This window comes from Cercospora kikuchii, assembly GCF_019650295.1.
Source record: "Cercospora kikuchii DNA, contig_00001, whole genome shotgun sequence".
Taxonomy (NCBI): Eukaryota; Fungi; Ascomycota; class Dothideomycetes; order Mycosphaerellales; family Mycosphaerellaceae; genus Cercospora; species Cercospora kikuchii.
The window spans coordinates 609,110-624,004 of record NW_025408582.1 but is presented as its reverse complement, the minus strand read 5'-3'; the positions used below and the strand labels follow the sequence as shown (position 1 = coordinate 624,004).

At 53.3% G+C, this 14,895-nt stretch overlaps 4 protein-coding genes across 4 annotated transcripts; 3 read left to right on the top strand and 1 right to left on the bottom strand.

Annotated features, from left to right (window-relative positions):
* Positions 1–810: 810 nt before the first annotated feature.
* CKM354_000017000 (GTPase-activating protein GYP8) lies at positions 811–2,244 on the bottom strand (the record flags this gene model as incomplete). The annotated part of the gene is made up of 4 exons (XM_044795254.1): positions 811–1,302; positions 1,362–1,795; positions 1,842–1,967; positions 2,022–2,244. 4 exons carry the CDS (start codon positions 2,242–2,244, stop codon positions 811–813), a joined length of 1,275 nt encoding a protein of 424 aa, XP_044651189.1.
* Positions 2,245–3,338: 1,094 nt separating this feature from the next.
* On the top strand, positions 3,339–7,229 carry CKM354_000016900 (uncharacterized protein; the record flags this gene model as incomplete). The annotated part of the gene is made up of 1 exon (XM_044795253.1): positions 3,339–7,229. One exon carries the CDS (start codon positions 3,339–3,341, stop codon positions 7,227–7,229), a length of 3,891 nt encoding a protein of 1,296 aa, XP_044651188.1.
* Positions 7,230–10,683: 3,454 nt separating this feature from the next.
* On the top strand, positions 10,684–11,187 carry CKM354_000016800 (uncharacterized protein; the record flags this gene model as incomplete). The annotated part of the gene is made up of 1 exon (XM_044795252.1): positions 10,684–11,187. One exon carries the CDS (start codon positions 10,684–10,686, stop codon positions 11,185–11,187), a length of 504 nt encoding a protein of 167 aa, XP_044651187.1.
* A 619-nt stretch (positions 11,188–11,806) lies between these two features.
* On the top strand, positions 11,807–12,340 carry CKM354_000016700 (uncharacterized protein; the record flags this gene model as incomplete). Its single annotated transcript, XM_044795251.1, has 1 exon — positions 11,807–12,340. One exon carries the CDS (start codon positions 11,807–11,809, stop codon positions 12,338–12,340), a length of 534 nt encoding a protein of 177 aa, XP_044651186.1.
* Between the last annotated feature and the right edge of the window lie 2,555 nt (positions 12,341–14,895).

Here is a 14,895-nt window from a genome sequence, read left to right as displayed (position 1 = left end):
CTGCACAATACCCCCGGTGTTGACATAGCATGTTAATGAGATCGACTGAAATATTGTCGACGTGAGATGATGACATTTGTTCCTTCCGCTTCATGGTTGAAAGCTAGCAGCGGCCGTTCCACTCCGATCCCCAATGGTAACTGCGGCGCAGTTGTGCCTCTTCTCAAGTTGCACCCTAGTCCCTGCGGAGAACGACGTGACTTTCGGAAGAAATTCGAAGCATTTGGGATCGCTGTGCCTTTCAATCGGTCTGTTGTGCGTTGAGAGCATTTAGCCATTTCGACCTGCGAGGAATGAGGAGCTCTTCTGCCGAGGCTGAACGTCCCAGTTATCAGGCTGCAGGACAGTGCCGCTCTTTTAACGTCTCAGCGCTCCTCGACTTGAACTATGAATGTTCCGCTGAACTATTGATACGTTTCCAACAGGCTTCGATATCGGAGGCGCGCCTCTTCGCTAGGTGAAGCGGCCGAGACTTCCCGCCATGTCGACCAGTCAACCTTCCTCGAAGGGTAGTCATGTCTCAATTTGAGAAAATTCCAGCGGGGTCTGGATCAGAAGAAATAGGCACCAAACGCTCTCGTCGCGGCCTCTGCTTCTGCTGTCAAAACCTGCCTGGATGCTGACGACCCTGCAACTGCCTCAGATACTTCGCCGTTATTCATCATCCACAACTTTGTACTGTGAAACCTGCTCGAGACTCAAGTCGAATGTCGGTGAATCCCACGCGCGATGGGGAGATTCAATTCTTGCTTGATGCTTCGCTGCCCGATGCTAATAACAAAATATGTGGAGCGCACATGCTGCACATCATCATGGTGCCAAAGACCCCACAAAGCGCCACGCAGTGTCGCCCAAACGACCAAGCATTTCGACAATGCGTACTGCACCATCTGCGCGGCGCATGTACAACGCTAGCACGGCAACGGCAATCGCAGCTCCGGTCCATCTGGCTGGCCGTCGGTACTTGCGAGCCAATGCATATGTGCGCTGTTGAGCCCTGACCAGAATGTCGTGCCTGCGTATCTCGGCTGCATGTTTTTCATAGAGCTGTTCGCCTTCTGACAGCGATTGTGCGGCTAGCGTTTGGGGATCGCGGGTCGTTTTGAGGACTGAATATGAGCTCACGCGGCTCCAAGCTCGGTTTGGGAGCCGCTCGGGCGGGTATCGTGTGAAGAGTGTTCGTGTCTTGGAGATCAAGCCCTCGAGATCCAGTGGTTTGGGTAATTTGGAGAGGATGGAGTGGAGCATCTCGGGCTCATCGTGCTCAATGTCCAGTAATTCTTTCTTCCGTGTCATGACAATCTGCACGAATAGGTCAGCATCTCCCAAACTCGTGCGTAAGAAGAAGCGGTGAGACCTACTGCTGCAAACAAATATACCGGGACAACTGCTCCACTCGCCAGCAGATAGTCGAACAGTCGCACAATGTCTCCATAGCCTTCGATGTCGTGCGCATATAGCGTCAAGGTTGCAGCGAGAGCAAAAAATGGAGCAGGATGATAGGCACTCGATAGATGCTGATACAATTCTCGGTCCGCAACATATAAGATAGCGGGGAGGAGTTGAAGATGCGATTGCGAAGCTGACATGGTCGGCAGCATGAAGTCGCGGATGCGTAGGAGCGAGAGCCGCGCAGCCGCCGGTTCCGCTGCGTCGGCGCCCAAAACCAGGAGGAGAACCTGCACGATATCGTGGTAGCCCTGGAAGTAACAGAGTACAGGATGTCTTCGGAGGACTGCGGTAATGACATGCGAAAGCTCGTGTCTGCGTTGGTCTTTTTGCTTGTCGGACTCATCTTGCTCGCGTTAGCTTGTAGTAATACCGAGTAGGTCTCGACTTACTGTCTGGGTAGTAGATGAACGAGCGATCTACATCCAATTGCACTTGGCCTTCTTCTCGGTGGCGCGGTAAATCGTGCCAGTCAGGTATGCTGTTCGTGTCGTCGTGGCTTCCCAGTAACACCGGCCCTATAAATGATCAGCGCGCGGCTGGCAGTAGAAGCAGGTTTTCGTGATACCTACAGGCAGTTCGTCGCACTTCATCTTCGATGAAGCCTCCTGGGGACGAGGCCAGCTCGGATAGGGCATCGAGATCATGTTCACGACATGCAGCCAGAATGCGAGTGACCTTCTCCTGGTCCTTGCTGGATAGAGGTGTCGAGCTTCCAGAAGCTGGAACTGAGGACATCTCCGCATCGACGTCCTGATGCTCCATCTCTACCGGGCTACCATCCTGAGTGTCCATTCTCGGCGCGGGTGGCACTGCGGTCCTGGTGCTGTAAGGACAGACGCGATGTACATCTTGTGTTCCCTGCGGTGTCACCGGTGCGACGTGGATCTGTGCACCCGCTTCCACAGGCGCCGACAGTACGGTTGTGCAGCAGCGGTTGATCGAAGATCGGAAGGTGAAGTCATCTCGTGAACCCTGCCGGCGTTCAACGTGCGCACGGGGATGAGCGCCAAGGCAACCGCGTTCCGCTTGACACACACGCGCCGCCGCATCACATCGCAACGCGGTCAGCTCCCAAGGCCATCGACCTCGCTCGCGACTTACGAAATATGCGGGCGCTGTGGGCGCGATCGGACATCATCGTTCCAATCAGATTATCCAGCGACTGATTGAATTTCCATCGAGCCCCCTCGCAAGACTCGCTTGTTGGCGGCCATCCTGGTCTGGGGACCACAGCACGCAGAATCTGACTGATCACATTCTGTGATTGCTCGACAGCCAGTCCACCTTTTCATTGCTGCTGCAGACGCGCTGCACGTTGCTCGTCGTGCCGTGCATCGCCCGGATCACTGCATTGGCACCGCATGCTGACCACGTCGATGCCCAACGGGAGCAGTTCACGGGTGGTCTCATAACTTCAGGCACAGCACCAGGCCATAGCTGCGGTGCGCGAGTGCAGGGTCATCGCATGTCTCCCGTCCTATCTGAAACCACGCGTCTACAAGCTGCCGCTGCTGTCCCGAGAAACGGTTTGTTCGTCCTCGGCTGGCCCCATTGAGAAAGCACACGTTCGCGTGCGCCTACCGTGCAGGACTGACAGACTTCTCGCCCTCTTGGACATCGACAAGCAAATCCGCAGGGCAGTCTTCGCGGCTGGTGTCTGCGAGAAGCAGCCGTCCAACGTGGGTCGTGGAAGTGGTGAATCATCGTTGAGAGCTGCCACATCTGTCTGGTACAACGGAGTATGCATGCCTGCCTCGCTTTGCCAACTAAGATCGCTGCAGCTGCTCCAGGTACTCCTGTGAGCACTTGTACCCGCCCCTCGCCACAGACTCGTTGCTCAAGCTTCACTCTGGTTCACCCAATACCTGATCTGGTATGTCCGCGCAATGGAGAGGAACCTTGTCCCGTCCAAACCGATCGTCGGCTTGTACACGAAGACAAATGTTCAAGGCTCTGCGATTCAATTCATCTTGCATGCCCGCATTCGACATCGAAGACTGAACGATGTTGTGTTTGTAGGGGACACGTCCATTCACGTCAAGCAGGTTGGCCACGAGGGACATTTGCAGCACGTGGCGTTCAAGAATGACTTTGATGCCCGCATACGCCATGCAGCGGTATTCTGTCACGAAGACGATGACGATGATGAAGACTTCCTGATCAAATTGGAGAAGAACACCAGCTCTCTGGACGTCGCCGCCTTCCCGCCCCAATCAATCGTCCTCACGCTCGATTCAAACGACGTGGCGTTCATGTTTTTGCGCTGGGACGAGAAAGGAGGGTACCGATTCGCACAGAGAGCCCTCCCGATGCCAACCTTCGACCGCATACTGTACCAACCTGGCCAGCATCTTGCAATCGACGTGTGCTCTCGGGCTTTGGCAGTTGCTGCACAGGAGAATGAAATTATCATATATGCTGCGAAGCCCAGAGACCAGATCCAGGATGAGATCAGGACTGGCGCCATCGACTGGTGTCCAGTATCAGCCCAGAGGCGCCTACATGTCCAAGGCGTGATTCAGCACATCGCTTTTCTGGTCCCGCCCGCCGACGATGTCGAACACATTGTCCTGCTCGTCGTCGTGCTGGAACGTGGACTGATGAAGGCGGTCCGCATAGACTGGTATCGCACCGCTGGACCTGTCCAAGCTCAGATTCATCCTGGCCAAGCCCTCGAGTCGGCCAATACAGTTCCGACGTTACTTATACCGCTTCAGGACGCTGCCTTCATCCTGGTCGTGGGCAGCCAACCCACCTTGTGGCGAGACATTCTGTCTGGGTCAGTCACGGGTACCCCTCTCGCACCCGTCGATGAAATGGGGCTGTTTCCTGGCAACTCTAGCATGCTTCCGGTGTGGACTAGTTGGGCAAAGCCACGTCGCAGCCAAGCAGCCAGATCTTTGCGAGATGTCGTATACCTCGTGCGCGAAGACGGACTTTTGCTGTATGTCACCATACCGAAGAGCCCTTCGCATGGCATCTCTCAAAGCATTGCTGGTAGTTTCGACTGCCACGTCGGTGCAGCTTTTGCGTCGCTCGGAGATGAGGGCGATCCTGACGTGCTTTGCGTAGCTGGAGATACTAGCGGCGGCAAAATTGTGTCCATTGGTAGTTGGCCGAGTGCAAGGAGGATCGAAGAGAGGAGCAGAATGGACACGATGAGCATGCAGTTGATCGAGCTGCTTCCTAACTGGGCTTCGGTGACGGATACTATCACGTCGGACGCGCTGTCTGGCCGCAGCCGTGTGAAGGAAATCGACAGCATGTTTGTCACTTCTGGACGGCAGCCGCACGGTGCAATCAGCGAGCTCCGCCGAGGTATTGAAGCCAGCGCTCTTGCATTTCTCCCGCTGGAGGAACTGCAGACCGTATCGAACATTTCGGTACTGCCAGATCTGGCGACAGGATCGCTCATCATTGTGCTTTCCAGTCCCTTGGAAACGATGCTTTTGAAGCTCGATGCAGAATTCGACAATCCGGAAGATGTCAGCGAATCCTCTGCGTTTGACCTGGAGCAGAGAACGATCGCTGCGGTCATGACTCGGGACGATACGCTTGTGCAGGTGACACCAAAGAGTATTTGTGCATCACAAGGACTACACCCAAACTTTGAAGACACCTCAAAGCTCGTAATGGGCCACGACGATGAAATTCTTTCTGCATGCCTAGTGCCGGCGAGCGCTACAATTGTGGCCTCGATACGGCATGCGAACGAGTACGAGATTGCAGTATACAACATTGCTGGTGATGATGATTGCAGCATCAAGCTCAGCTCAAGATTGACCTTGAGCAGTGAGCCACTCTGTGTGGCAGCCACAGCGGTTGGGTATGATACAGTTGTCCTTGTATCAACAGCGAACGGTGAAATTGCATTGCTTTCATTTTGCGATGACAGGCCCAAAGCCATCTTGCTCACCACAGAGCTGCCTTCGCCTGGTGGACAGCAGGTTTCGTGTGATCATTTATCGCTCTTGCAGGATAACGGTGCCCTTCTGGCTGCATGCGGTCTAAGGGATGGTACACTTATTTCGTACATTGTTAATTCGCAGGCAGACCAGCCCTTCGAGCATCTGCAAACACTGACGCTCGGGACGAGCACTGTCCGACTAGCGACACTGCCTAGCGATGCGTCGTCAGCTATTGCCATGACAGGAACCAGCACTTTGCTTGTTTCATGGTGTGCTACGAGGGGCGCACTCTCTATAGAGAACATCTGGATCACAGACAAGTCACAGCCCGAGCTCGCTCAAGGCGCGGTCACTGCAGTCGCGCAGATGCCCCATGCACACTATCTATCATCGGATGCTGTTGCTGAGAAGCTGCTGGTCATTTCTGGTCAAGAGCTGATCGTGCTTCAGCTCGGTGACCAGCTTGCCACTGTCCCGAGACAGATACCCACAACCGGTACTCCCAATCGCTTGGTTTACGCCGAATCTGTACGTCATCTCGTGTGCTCTGGCATTCACTATGATGCCCGTCCTCATCCGTCAAGAGCGCAAGCGTCATCTGACCTCAGGCGACAACTCTGGCCAGTGATTGGTTTCATACCCACCAAGGGAACGAGATCTTCCTACACACATCACATGCAACCTGGCGAGAAGATCAATGCCATGCTCCCATGGTCTTTCAAGCGAGGTGGTGAAAAGACCTACTCTTATATCCTTGTTGGTGGAAGCTATCGCAGGAAAAGTGGAATGAGAGGCGGCAAAGTCACGTTTTTGCAGCCCAAACTTCAGAGCTGGGAAGTTGTTGGCGTCGCAGAGACTCGACAAGTCAAGTTCGATCAAGAGGTGACGGCTCTTGCCTTGTACGATGACACGACTTACATTGTATGTGCCGGCAACAAAGTGCACATGTCCAAGCTTGATGTTTTGGAAATGAAGTGGGAAACATTTTGCCCAGCTTTCACGCTAGCAAGCGCCGGGGTCTATGTTACTGTCGAGCCTGCTGGCGGTGATCTCAAAGAGATCGTGATCACAACTGCTGCTGATTCTGTGGTGGTCTTGTGCGTGACGATCAGTCCGGAAGACGGGACAGCCGCTTTGCGGCCAGTATGCACTGGTCCAAGGGCGGATTACCTGCTCAGCCATCTGTGGCTGCCGAGCGCGAACGATGCTGTAGCGAAGAGCACACCACTGGTCCTCACGGGTTCGAAATACGGACAGCTGATTGGCATGTCGATACCAAGTGGTGATGAAGTTGTGGCCTCGGAGTACGGGCACCGATCAGCGTCATTACAGTTTGAAGCTCATCTGCCGCGATCACTCACACGTCTTCGACCCAGTCCGCCAACAGCACGCAAAGGTGAAAGGCCTGCAGGGCTCGTTTCTGGCCGAATCCTTGGCTCCGCTACAGATGGCACCATACTCAGCATTGCGACAATAGACGAGTCTACTTGGCGAAAATTGTTCTGGTTGCAACGGCTGGTTGAATGGAGCGATGTGTTGTCTCCATTTTCGCACACAAGTCCGGCGTATACAGCAGGCGAAGACGCAATGCTTGGACAGAACCGAGCAGTCCCTATTGGACTTGGAAGCAAAGTTGCGGAAATCATGCTGCTTACTACGAATAGCCGGTTGGACAATATGCATATTGACGGAGATGTACTGAAAAGAGTGTTGTGCGAGGGTGGTGTTGAGGAGGTCAGGAGATTGATGCGAATGCTGGCTGAGGAAGATGTGAATGTGGGGAGCTGGATGGCTGAACATCTGGAAGACGAATTGGCGGCGCTTGATGTGGTTGTGGAGCTGGTCAGGAGGATCGATGCCTGGTTGTGAGTGGGATCATATTGGGTTATGGGCATTGGTGGGAAGGGAGAGCAGGCGCTTTACTGCTCTATGCTGCATACGATGAGATGTCACGATACCCAAAGCGAAACGAAAGCGATATGGAATATTGATAGCCTGTAAAGCATACTTTTCTCTGCGAAAATGAGAGACTCTTTCATGTTGGATTGACCTTAAGCGCCGTTGCGCCGCAGCGACCTACCGGGACTCCAAGACTTTTCGGCGACGCTTCGAAGTAAATATCAGACCGTCACCACTCCCCAGTGAGATGGACTGTCCCTTTCGCCCATGAGCTTGACTCCGGTTACCACTGAACTGCAAAGATCTGCCCAAGACGTTTGACCCTCCTGAAAAGACGGTGGTGGTACTCGTTACGCGACTCCACGAGTCAATACTGCTCACCAGTCTTGTATTGATATCGATACACTCTTCCGCAGAACTGATGGCCTGAAGAAGCCCGGTCCCGGTTGGTGCATTGACCTATTGCCACGCGATTCGTTGAGCTAGACAAAAGCATGTTTCACATGTTACTGAGCACCTTGCGAAGCCTGTGATTCTGCTTCTCAAACTTGATCGACCTGTCATGATTTATATCATCTTCAATGTCCGGATGAGCCGACATCGACAACATGTTAGCTTAGCTTGGTTTGATTAGTATTGTTAGTAGCATGAAAAACCTGGTAAGACATATCTTGTGCTCGAGGCATATCAATCTGCGCGCGACAATGTCATCGCACAACATGCTCACCTACCTGACGACCCATCATTGCCATATGGCAGACGTGGCTTACCACCACATCGTTGCCCCAACGTTCGCATCACCTACAATCCAATGGCTGAAAAGTTCTTCGTAGTGCCGTCAGCGGTACGAACGACCGCCACTTGATGCAGGAAAATACTTCGATCATTTAGGAGCCACTAAATCTTCCACTTCTTAATGATAGCTGGAGCACGGGCAGATCTGCACTGCAAATTCTCTATCTCTGGAAAGCGAGGGACCTCTCTGCTTCTCCGTACAGCCCAGCACGAAGACGCACTCCCTTTAAAACAGCAGAAATCCGTGACGGGTCTCAATCGCAGTACACATTTCTCCGAATGGTAGCGGAGATCTCTGCTGTCAAATGTAAAGTCCTCGGGCACAACAGTTCCGAACAGCTTCTCGAAATCAGCATCACCACCTTGTCTGTCTCTACGAGCCAGAGCTCGCCTCTGCACCCAGCTGTGATCACACCCGAGACAGCAGTCCAGAGACTGCACCGACAGCATACCTATCTGAATAGAGAGAGATAACCTCCGTCGCTATTCAAGATCATCGGGTATCGTGTTGTCACTCGAAGAGAGCAATGCCAGTGCAGCTCGCTCCAGAATGAGAGGCAGCTTCGTGCTCCTCAAGGTAATCCAGGAGCGAATGACACTTGCCAGAACTCCCAGAGACCGCGCCATGAGTCCATCGTCCTTGAAATTGAAATCCGTCACTGCTTCTCCAGCTCACCCGGCATCGCACTTTCCGTGGGAGAGGGCTTAGGGGCAAGACCGCTAGCATGGGCAGTATTCTGAGGGTGTTCCACTTGGTGACGATGAGCCAGTGCCCCTGGTTTGCTTGGATTGTGCCGCGAGGAGGCCTGTTGTATTCAATGGTCTGAGCACTAGAAGTTGCTGGAGCGTGGTGATGTGCCAGGATCAGACCCCAGGTACGATAAGGCTCTTGTCATGCGGCGCAATTGCTATCTACAGACTCTAAACACAGCTAGCCCAATGGTGCCTCGCCTGTAATGCGACTGACGATGTTTACCGGTAGTAGAGATGCAAACAATGCAACCGCAACTCCAATGGTACACATTTTTCTCAGGTAATCAGGTTGGTATCGGACAGACTCGTACCATGAGAACTTGCTGGAGACACAATCTGCTTTCATGACAACGTCGTCAAGGAATCCTCCAGAATGTTGAGCTCTTCTGTGCTCCTCGGGGTAGCAAAGAAGAGCGACAGCATCTTGATGAGCTGTGTGGGACACGACCTCCTCAAGCTGGAGGCACCAGTCAGAGCGTCGCTCTCTCCGTCGAATCGACGAAGTTTCAGCCACATGAGGTACACAAGAAGCGTAACAGTGCCTTCAACACCTGTCTGAGATGTGATCATGCCTACTTGCTGTCGATTTCCTGCCTTAGAATGGTCGAGACAGAAGTTTCAGAGAGGTCGACCCTGAAAGACCAGCGCAATGTTTCCTTCGGGAACGTGGGACGCCCTAGATGCGTACGAATTGGTAGCCGACATGCCCACGAGGCGCGCCTCCTGCGCGATAGTGTTCCAGATGAACTGCCGGACCTGTCCTTGTTCCGTGATTTGTAGAAATCCCATCGGCAGTCGACTGCGTTGGAGTGCTGCTCGTACACCTGCTGTAGCTGGTTTGGATGACACCAGAAATGCCATGACTCCATCTCCCCTCCAGCCCGACGGGGCCCCCACATATGCACCTTCCAACTCTCTAACATTGCATGGTTGAGCAGTGCTGAGCTTGCATTGTATCAGCACTTTGAGAACTCGTGCATCAGCGAGTTCCTTCCCTGCTCCCGTGTTCTGAGGGAGCGACCACTGGCCGAGTAGATCTATGCCAAGGTCGTTCGCCTTTCCTGTGCGGTGCAAATCGAAGTGGTAGGCGCTGAGAGCCTGCCGGACCATGTACTCGAAGTTTGTCCCTCTGAACACGGTAGATGATTGATTGAGATTGCGAGCTGCTGCGTATGCTTGAAAGGTTGCGAGATCGTGGTGCTTGGTCTGATCAGCGCGTAGGGCTACGCGGGGCGGAGAAGAGGCGGTGGTGGACGAGCGTCTCGTCTTTCGTGTGCGCAGTGTTGTCACGGCGGTAGCTGACCCGCCCTTCACTGTCTTCGTCTGGCCTGGCTCTCCTCTCTTCCTTCCCCGTCTCTCCGGCCGGGCCTCTGCTTTTGCCTCTGCGGCCGCATGGTGCTTTGTTCGGGCACGAGCGAGTTGTGCGAGATGCTGCTGGAGCGAGACAGGCTTCGGCCGGCACTCAGCAGGTGAACTTTCCGGTGCTGCCTGCGGCGCAAAATGATGAAAGAAGGAGTTCAACCCATCGTTGGTCTGCTCCGTCCTGGTCCTCGTCGAAGGTCGGCGCGACTTTGGAGAAACGGTCGACACGCGACGCAGCTGCGGGGGTTTCAAGCGTTGTCGAAGGAGAACATGACGGGCCAGCATGAGAGTGTTTCGACGGCACTCATGCTCCTGCCAATGCGCTATCGTGGCCGGAATGCGAAGTGAATGAATGTTGCATGTGACAGACGGAGCCGGCGCGCAGGGGAAGGGCGAACGCGAAACTTCCACGCGGGGCCTTGGCGTGGAGTTCCGTCCACATGCCCGCTGGTCGCGACTTAACCACTACTCATACCGCACCCACCAAGGCATGTAGCGGTCGCGCACCGGCATCATGGCAGACCGGCTCACCCAGCTTCAGGACTGCCTGGATGACCTCCTCAACCAGATGTACGCTTCTCTGCACTACATTCAGAATCGCCATCCGTATGGCACAATCGAGGGCCAGCCGCAGGGTCCCCACTTCCGCCTCGCCGGCGACGACGATGACAAGGAGGACAAGAAGGACAAGAAGAAAGGCTCCGCCGCGGCCGTGACCAATGGTGACAATGATGCGAAACCCGAGGTCACCACTCCCGAGCAAGAGGATCCGGACAAGTTCAACACGGGCTTGAGAGAACTCGCACAGGATCTGGTGCTTAAGGAGCAGCAGATTGAGTACATTGTGAACTCACTGCCGGGCCTGGGTAATAGCGAGCAGAGCCAGGAGCAGAGAATGAAAGAGCTGGAGCGCGAACTGCGCGAGGTCGAGCTGGAGAGGGAGAAGAAGGAAGCGGACAAGCAGGAGCTCGTCGCTGTTCTGGGCGAGGTCATTGGGAAGGTGAAGAGGGTGCCGTGAATGCATCTCACGCACTACCATCACTATTCACCATTTGCGCCGGCATGAGATACAAAGTGCCGTGTCGGACCTGCAGCGTGCCACCGCACTTCTCCCCTACGACACTTCACTTGCAGCCGTGAATCATCGTGGTGTCTATAGTAGCACTGTCGTACGGGAGGGCCATCTTCCGTGCATCTTTTGAGGCAAACACGAGCGCTATCGGAGGTCATTGTTGCACAAACAATCCTGCATTGTTGGTGCCATTGAGTCGCACACGAGCATACTTTATCTTCCGCCGGAGGCCGCTGCAGCATAAGCCGTCAGTGCCGCCACTTTCACGATGACGGGCGGGAGCAAGATATGGGCCGAACAACGGCAGCAATCACCCACTTTCGTGAACTCGAGTGGCAGGCTGTACCCCGTAGGTCAACCGAAGAGGTCTTGCTTGAATAAGGATTCTTCGACTCAGAATTCGAAAGAGCGGTTTGCGAGAGGAATCGAAGCATCTTCTTCCTGCGACCTACAAACCTCTCCTAAGCACAGGCTCTCCACATCGCATCCAATACCGATACCTGCCGCGGACTCATCCATTGACGAGCAGGAGCAAAGCTTAGCTACCCGCAATCATTCATCGAAAATGGACATGGCTCCAGATCATTTTGCGTACACGGATCCACAGATTGAATCCTCCACGGAAGCAACCGCGCGCCTGCGATGTCAGCAACCGCCCCTCGTTGCCGATCACTCACGAGACTACTTCCCGACCTCGAACTACACCACTTCCAGCAAGCGTGCAGACTCGAAACTGAGCGAAGACATCAGCTCTTCCACGCATGGATCTGGAGGAGTGTCACCCGAACCCACAAAATGGCATATTGATCTCGACAACGCCTTCCTTCATAGCGACCAGTCTTTCGACCTGGGCTACAAGAGCCGACCCGCTCCGCCATGTCTGTACAAACAGCACACGAGGGTTTGGAACTCGCAGTACACCAGGCCATTGAGGGACATGTTGACCGAGATTCTGGAAGTGCGCTATCCGCAGTGTGAAGCAGGTATCGCTACGAAGAGGACGGCGCTGCTCGGGGTCGAGAATAGGAGTACCGGTCAAAAGGAGAGGTGCTCGTTGATGTCGTGGTTTCCCTCCTTTGCTACTATTATAAGGGGCTGATTCGGGACAAGACTATATCAGTCCTCATCATCGATACCACAGTCGGATAGGGATAGTCGTCGGGCGTCGTTCAAGTCGAATTACATTATCAATGGTTGGTAGCATCTCAATGCACGTTGTCTTTCGTCCTTAATGGCTTGGCAGTGTTTCGTTCTCGTCATTGTAGCAGTTGTCGATGAAAAATACTAGTACAGTCTCAATGGGTGCGCATGCCGCTGCTGCTTCAGCACGAGCCTGATTCAATTTCCGCAGCCTTATCTTCCTCTAGCACCGCCGGATAATTCCGTATAGCAGAGATGACCTATTTGCATTGCGTGCTAGCATCGTCTCCGGTAGATCTCTAGGCATGCCCTTGGGTCTATCTACCCCAGAAGCTAGAGATTATCCTCGGTATCTAGAAAAAGGTGTAGTGGTAGTGCTAGCGATCCAAGCCACGATCTGGCGCTAGGTTAGGCCGGGTAGCACTAAAAGTTAGGAGAAAGGTACACTACAGATGCGGAGCTACTGCTCTTACGCAGAAGAAGTCGAGCTACTTTAAGGAAATATCTCGGTTATAATAGGGCCTCGATAGTAGCTTACTTATACGGATCGCTATAGTTTGCCGGGGAAGTATTTAACGAGGTAATATACGGATAGACCTTCTCTAATCTAAGCGATATTTTTAATCGATATTCCTTATAACTTTAAGTTAGCTATAGGTAAGTCTATTTTTAGATTAGCAGAATCGTATTCTAGGAATAGCGGAAGTGCTAGAGGAAGTATAGACGTCGTAGGTAGATGTTAGGTTATGAGCGGGATGCTGATGACCTAAGATCTCACTAAGCAGAAGCTTGAGCTCGATCGGGATTTGAGCTTGTCGGGTAGTCTAGAGGAAGGTAACGAAGTAGGAAGATTCACTTGATTCCAATCAGTGAGATAGAACAGTGAGTTGTACGCGATCACTATCTAGAGAGGCGATATTCATCGCTCGCTATATACAAAGGAGAATCCCATATGTTCCTCCGGGTCTGTTGTGTACGTGAGAGACCCGGTCCGCTGCTCTGTCGAGAGAGCGAGAGATCCGTTCCTTCATATGCAGGAGGATCTCTCAGGGTATGAGAGATCCTTCCTTGTCCCGTGACCGGGCGCAGCCGTGTGTCCACGAAAGATGACTGGGCAGGGGGACTCGTCATACCTGGTGGTAAAGATGTCTCTTTCTTTCCCTTGCAACATCAATCCTACTGACGCGCCGTCTACGAAGAAACGCAAACGCCGTGCCATTCGATTTCACCAGTTCGGAGAATACGCCATGAAGCCTTGTTCTCGCTGTCAAGAGAACAACTTGGTGTGTCGGATCCATATTTCGTCGGGGAAGTGTTCCCACTGTCATGCCAGCAACGCGAAGAGGTGCGACGCGCGGATAACAGACTCTGAATGGGAACGCCTCGGGAAACAGCGCAAGAAGCTACTGTCCGAGCTGGATCAGGCGAAAGATGCGCTCATGAAGGCGCACGCGAAGGAGATGCGCTTGCGGCGGCAGTTGGATGCCTTGGACCAGAAAGTAGAGGCTGGTCGTGCTCTTGAGGAGCGGGAGCTCGAGGAGATGGAGGAGGAGGAACGTGCCATGGAACAGGCGGGTGTTCTCCTTGCTCCCGGGGACTCGTCTGGTCTTGCTCTTAGTCCTCTGACCTGGAGTGCTATGGATGGTTCCGCGGATTCCGCCTTCTGGGGTTTTCTCGACGGAGTTGTGGCAGAGCCTGCCGACGGAACTGCTCAAGGAGTGGCCGGCAGTTCGTAAGGTTCGTCTCCGGCTCCCAGGTGTTGTCGGATTCGTGGTACCCTTTCCATTTGATGAGGTATTTCTGATTCTTGTAGTCCAGGATTTTTTCGACTTCGAACTCGTCTTCTTCCTCTGGTTGGAAGTGGAATGTGTCTTGGCATGGGGTTTCGGCGTCGGCGGGTTCCAACAGTGATACATGGAACACCGGGTGGATCTTTGCATCTTTTGGTAGTTTGAGTCGGTAGTTGACTGGTCCCCTGGCTTCGTCAATCAAAAATGGCCCGACCTTGATGTGATCCAATTTCTTGGTCTTCTTCCTTGTCTTCAGGTTTTTGGTAAGAAGATAGACCTTATCCCCCTTCTTTAGCTGAGGTGCCATTTTTCTTTTGTCTTGCCTAGACTTGGTGATCGCTTTTTGCGAGTCTTGGATGCGGTTTTTGAGTTCGTTATGAACGGTTTTCATGTCCTCTGCCGCAACCATTGCTCTTTCAGCTTGGGGATGACTATGTGGGTTTCCGAACAGGTTCGGATTTCGTCCATAATTCGCAAAGAATGGTGTAGCCTGCGTAGTTTCTGACTTGTGGTTGTTCAGTGCTATTTGTGCCATGGGGAGCAGCGTAACCCAATTGTCTTGTGCGTGATTGATGTAGTGTCGTAGGTATTGTTCCAGGGTTTGGTTCATTCTTTCCGTCTGTCCATCTGTTTCTGGATGATAGGCCGTAGATAGTTTGTGTTTGATTCCGATAGTTCCGACTAGTGTTTTCCAGTAGTTTGATGTGAATAGTTTGTCTCTGTC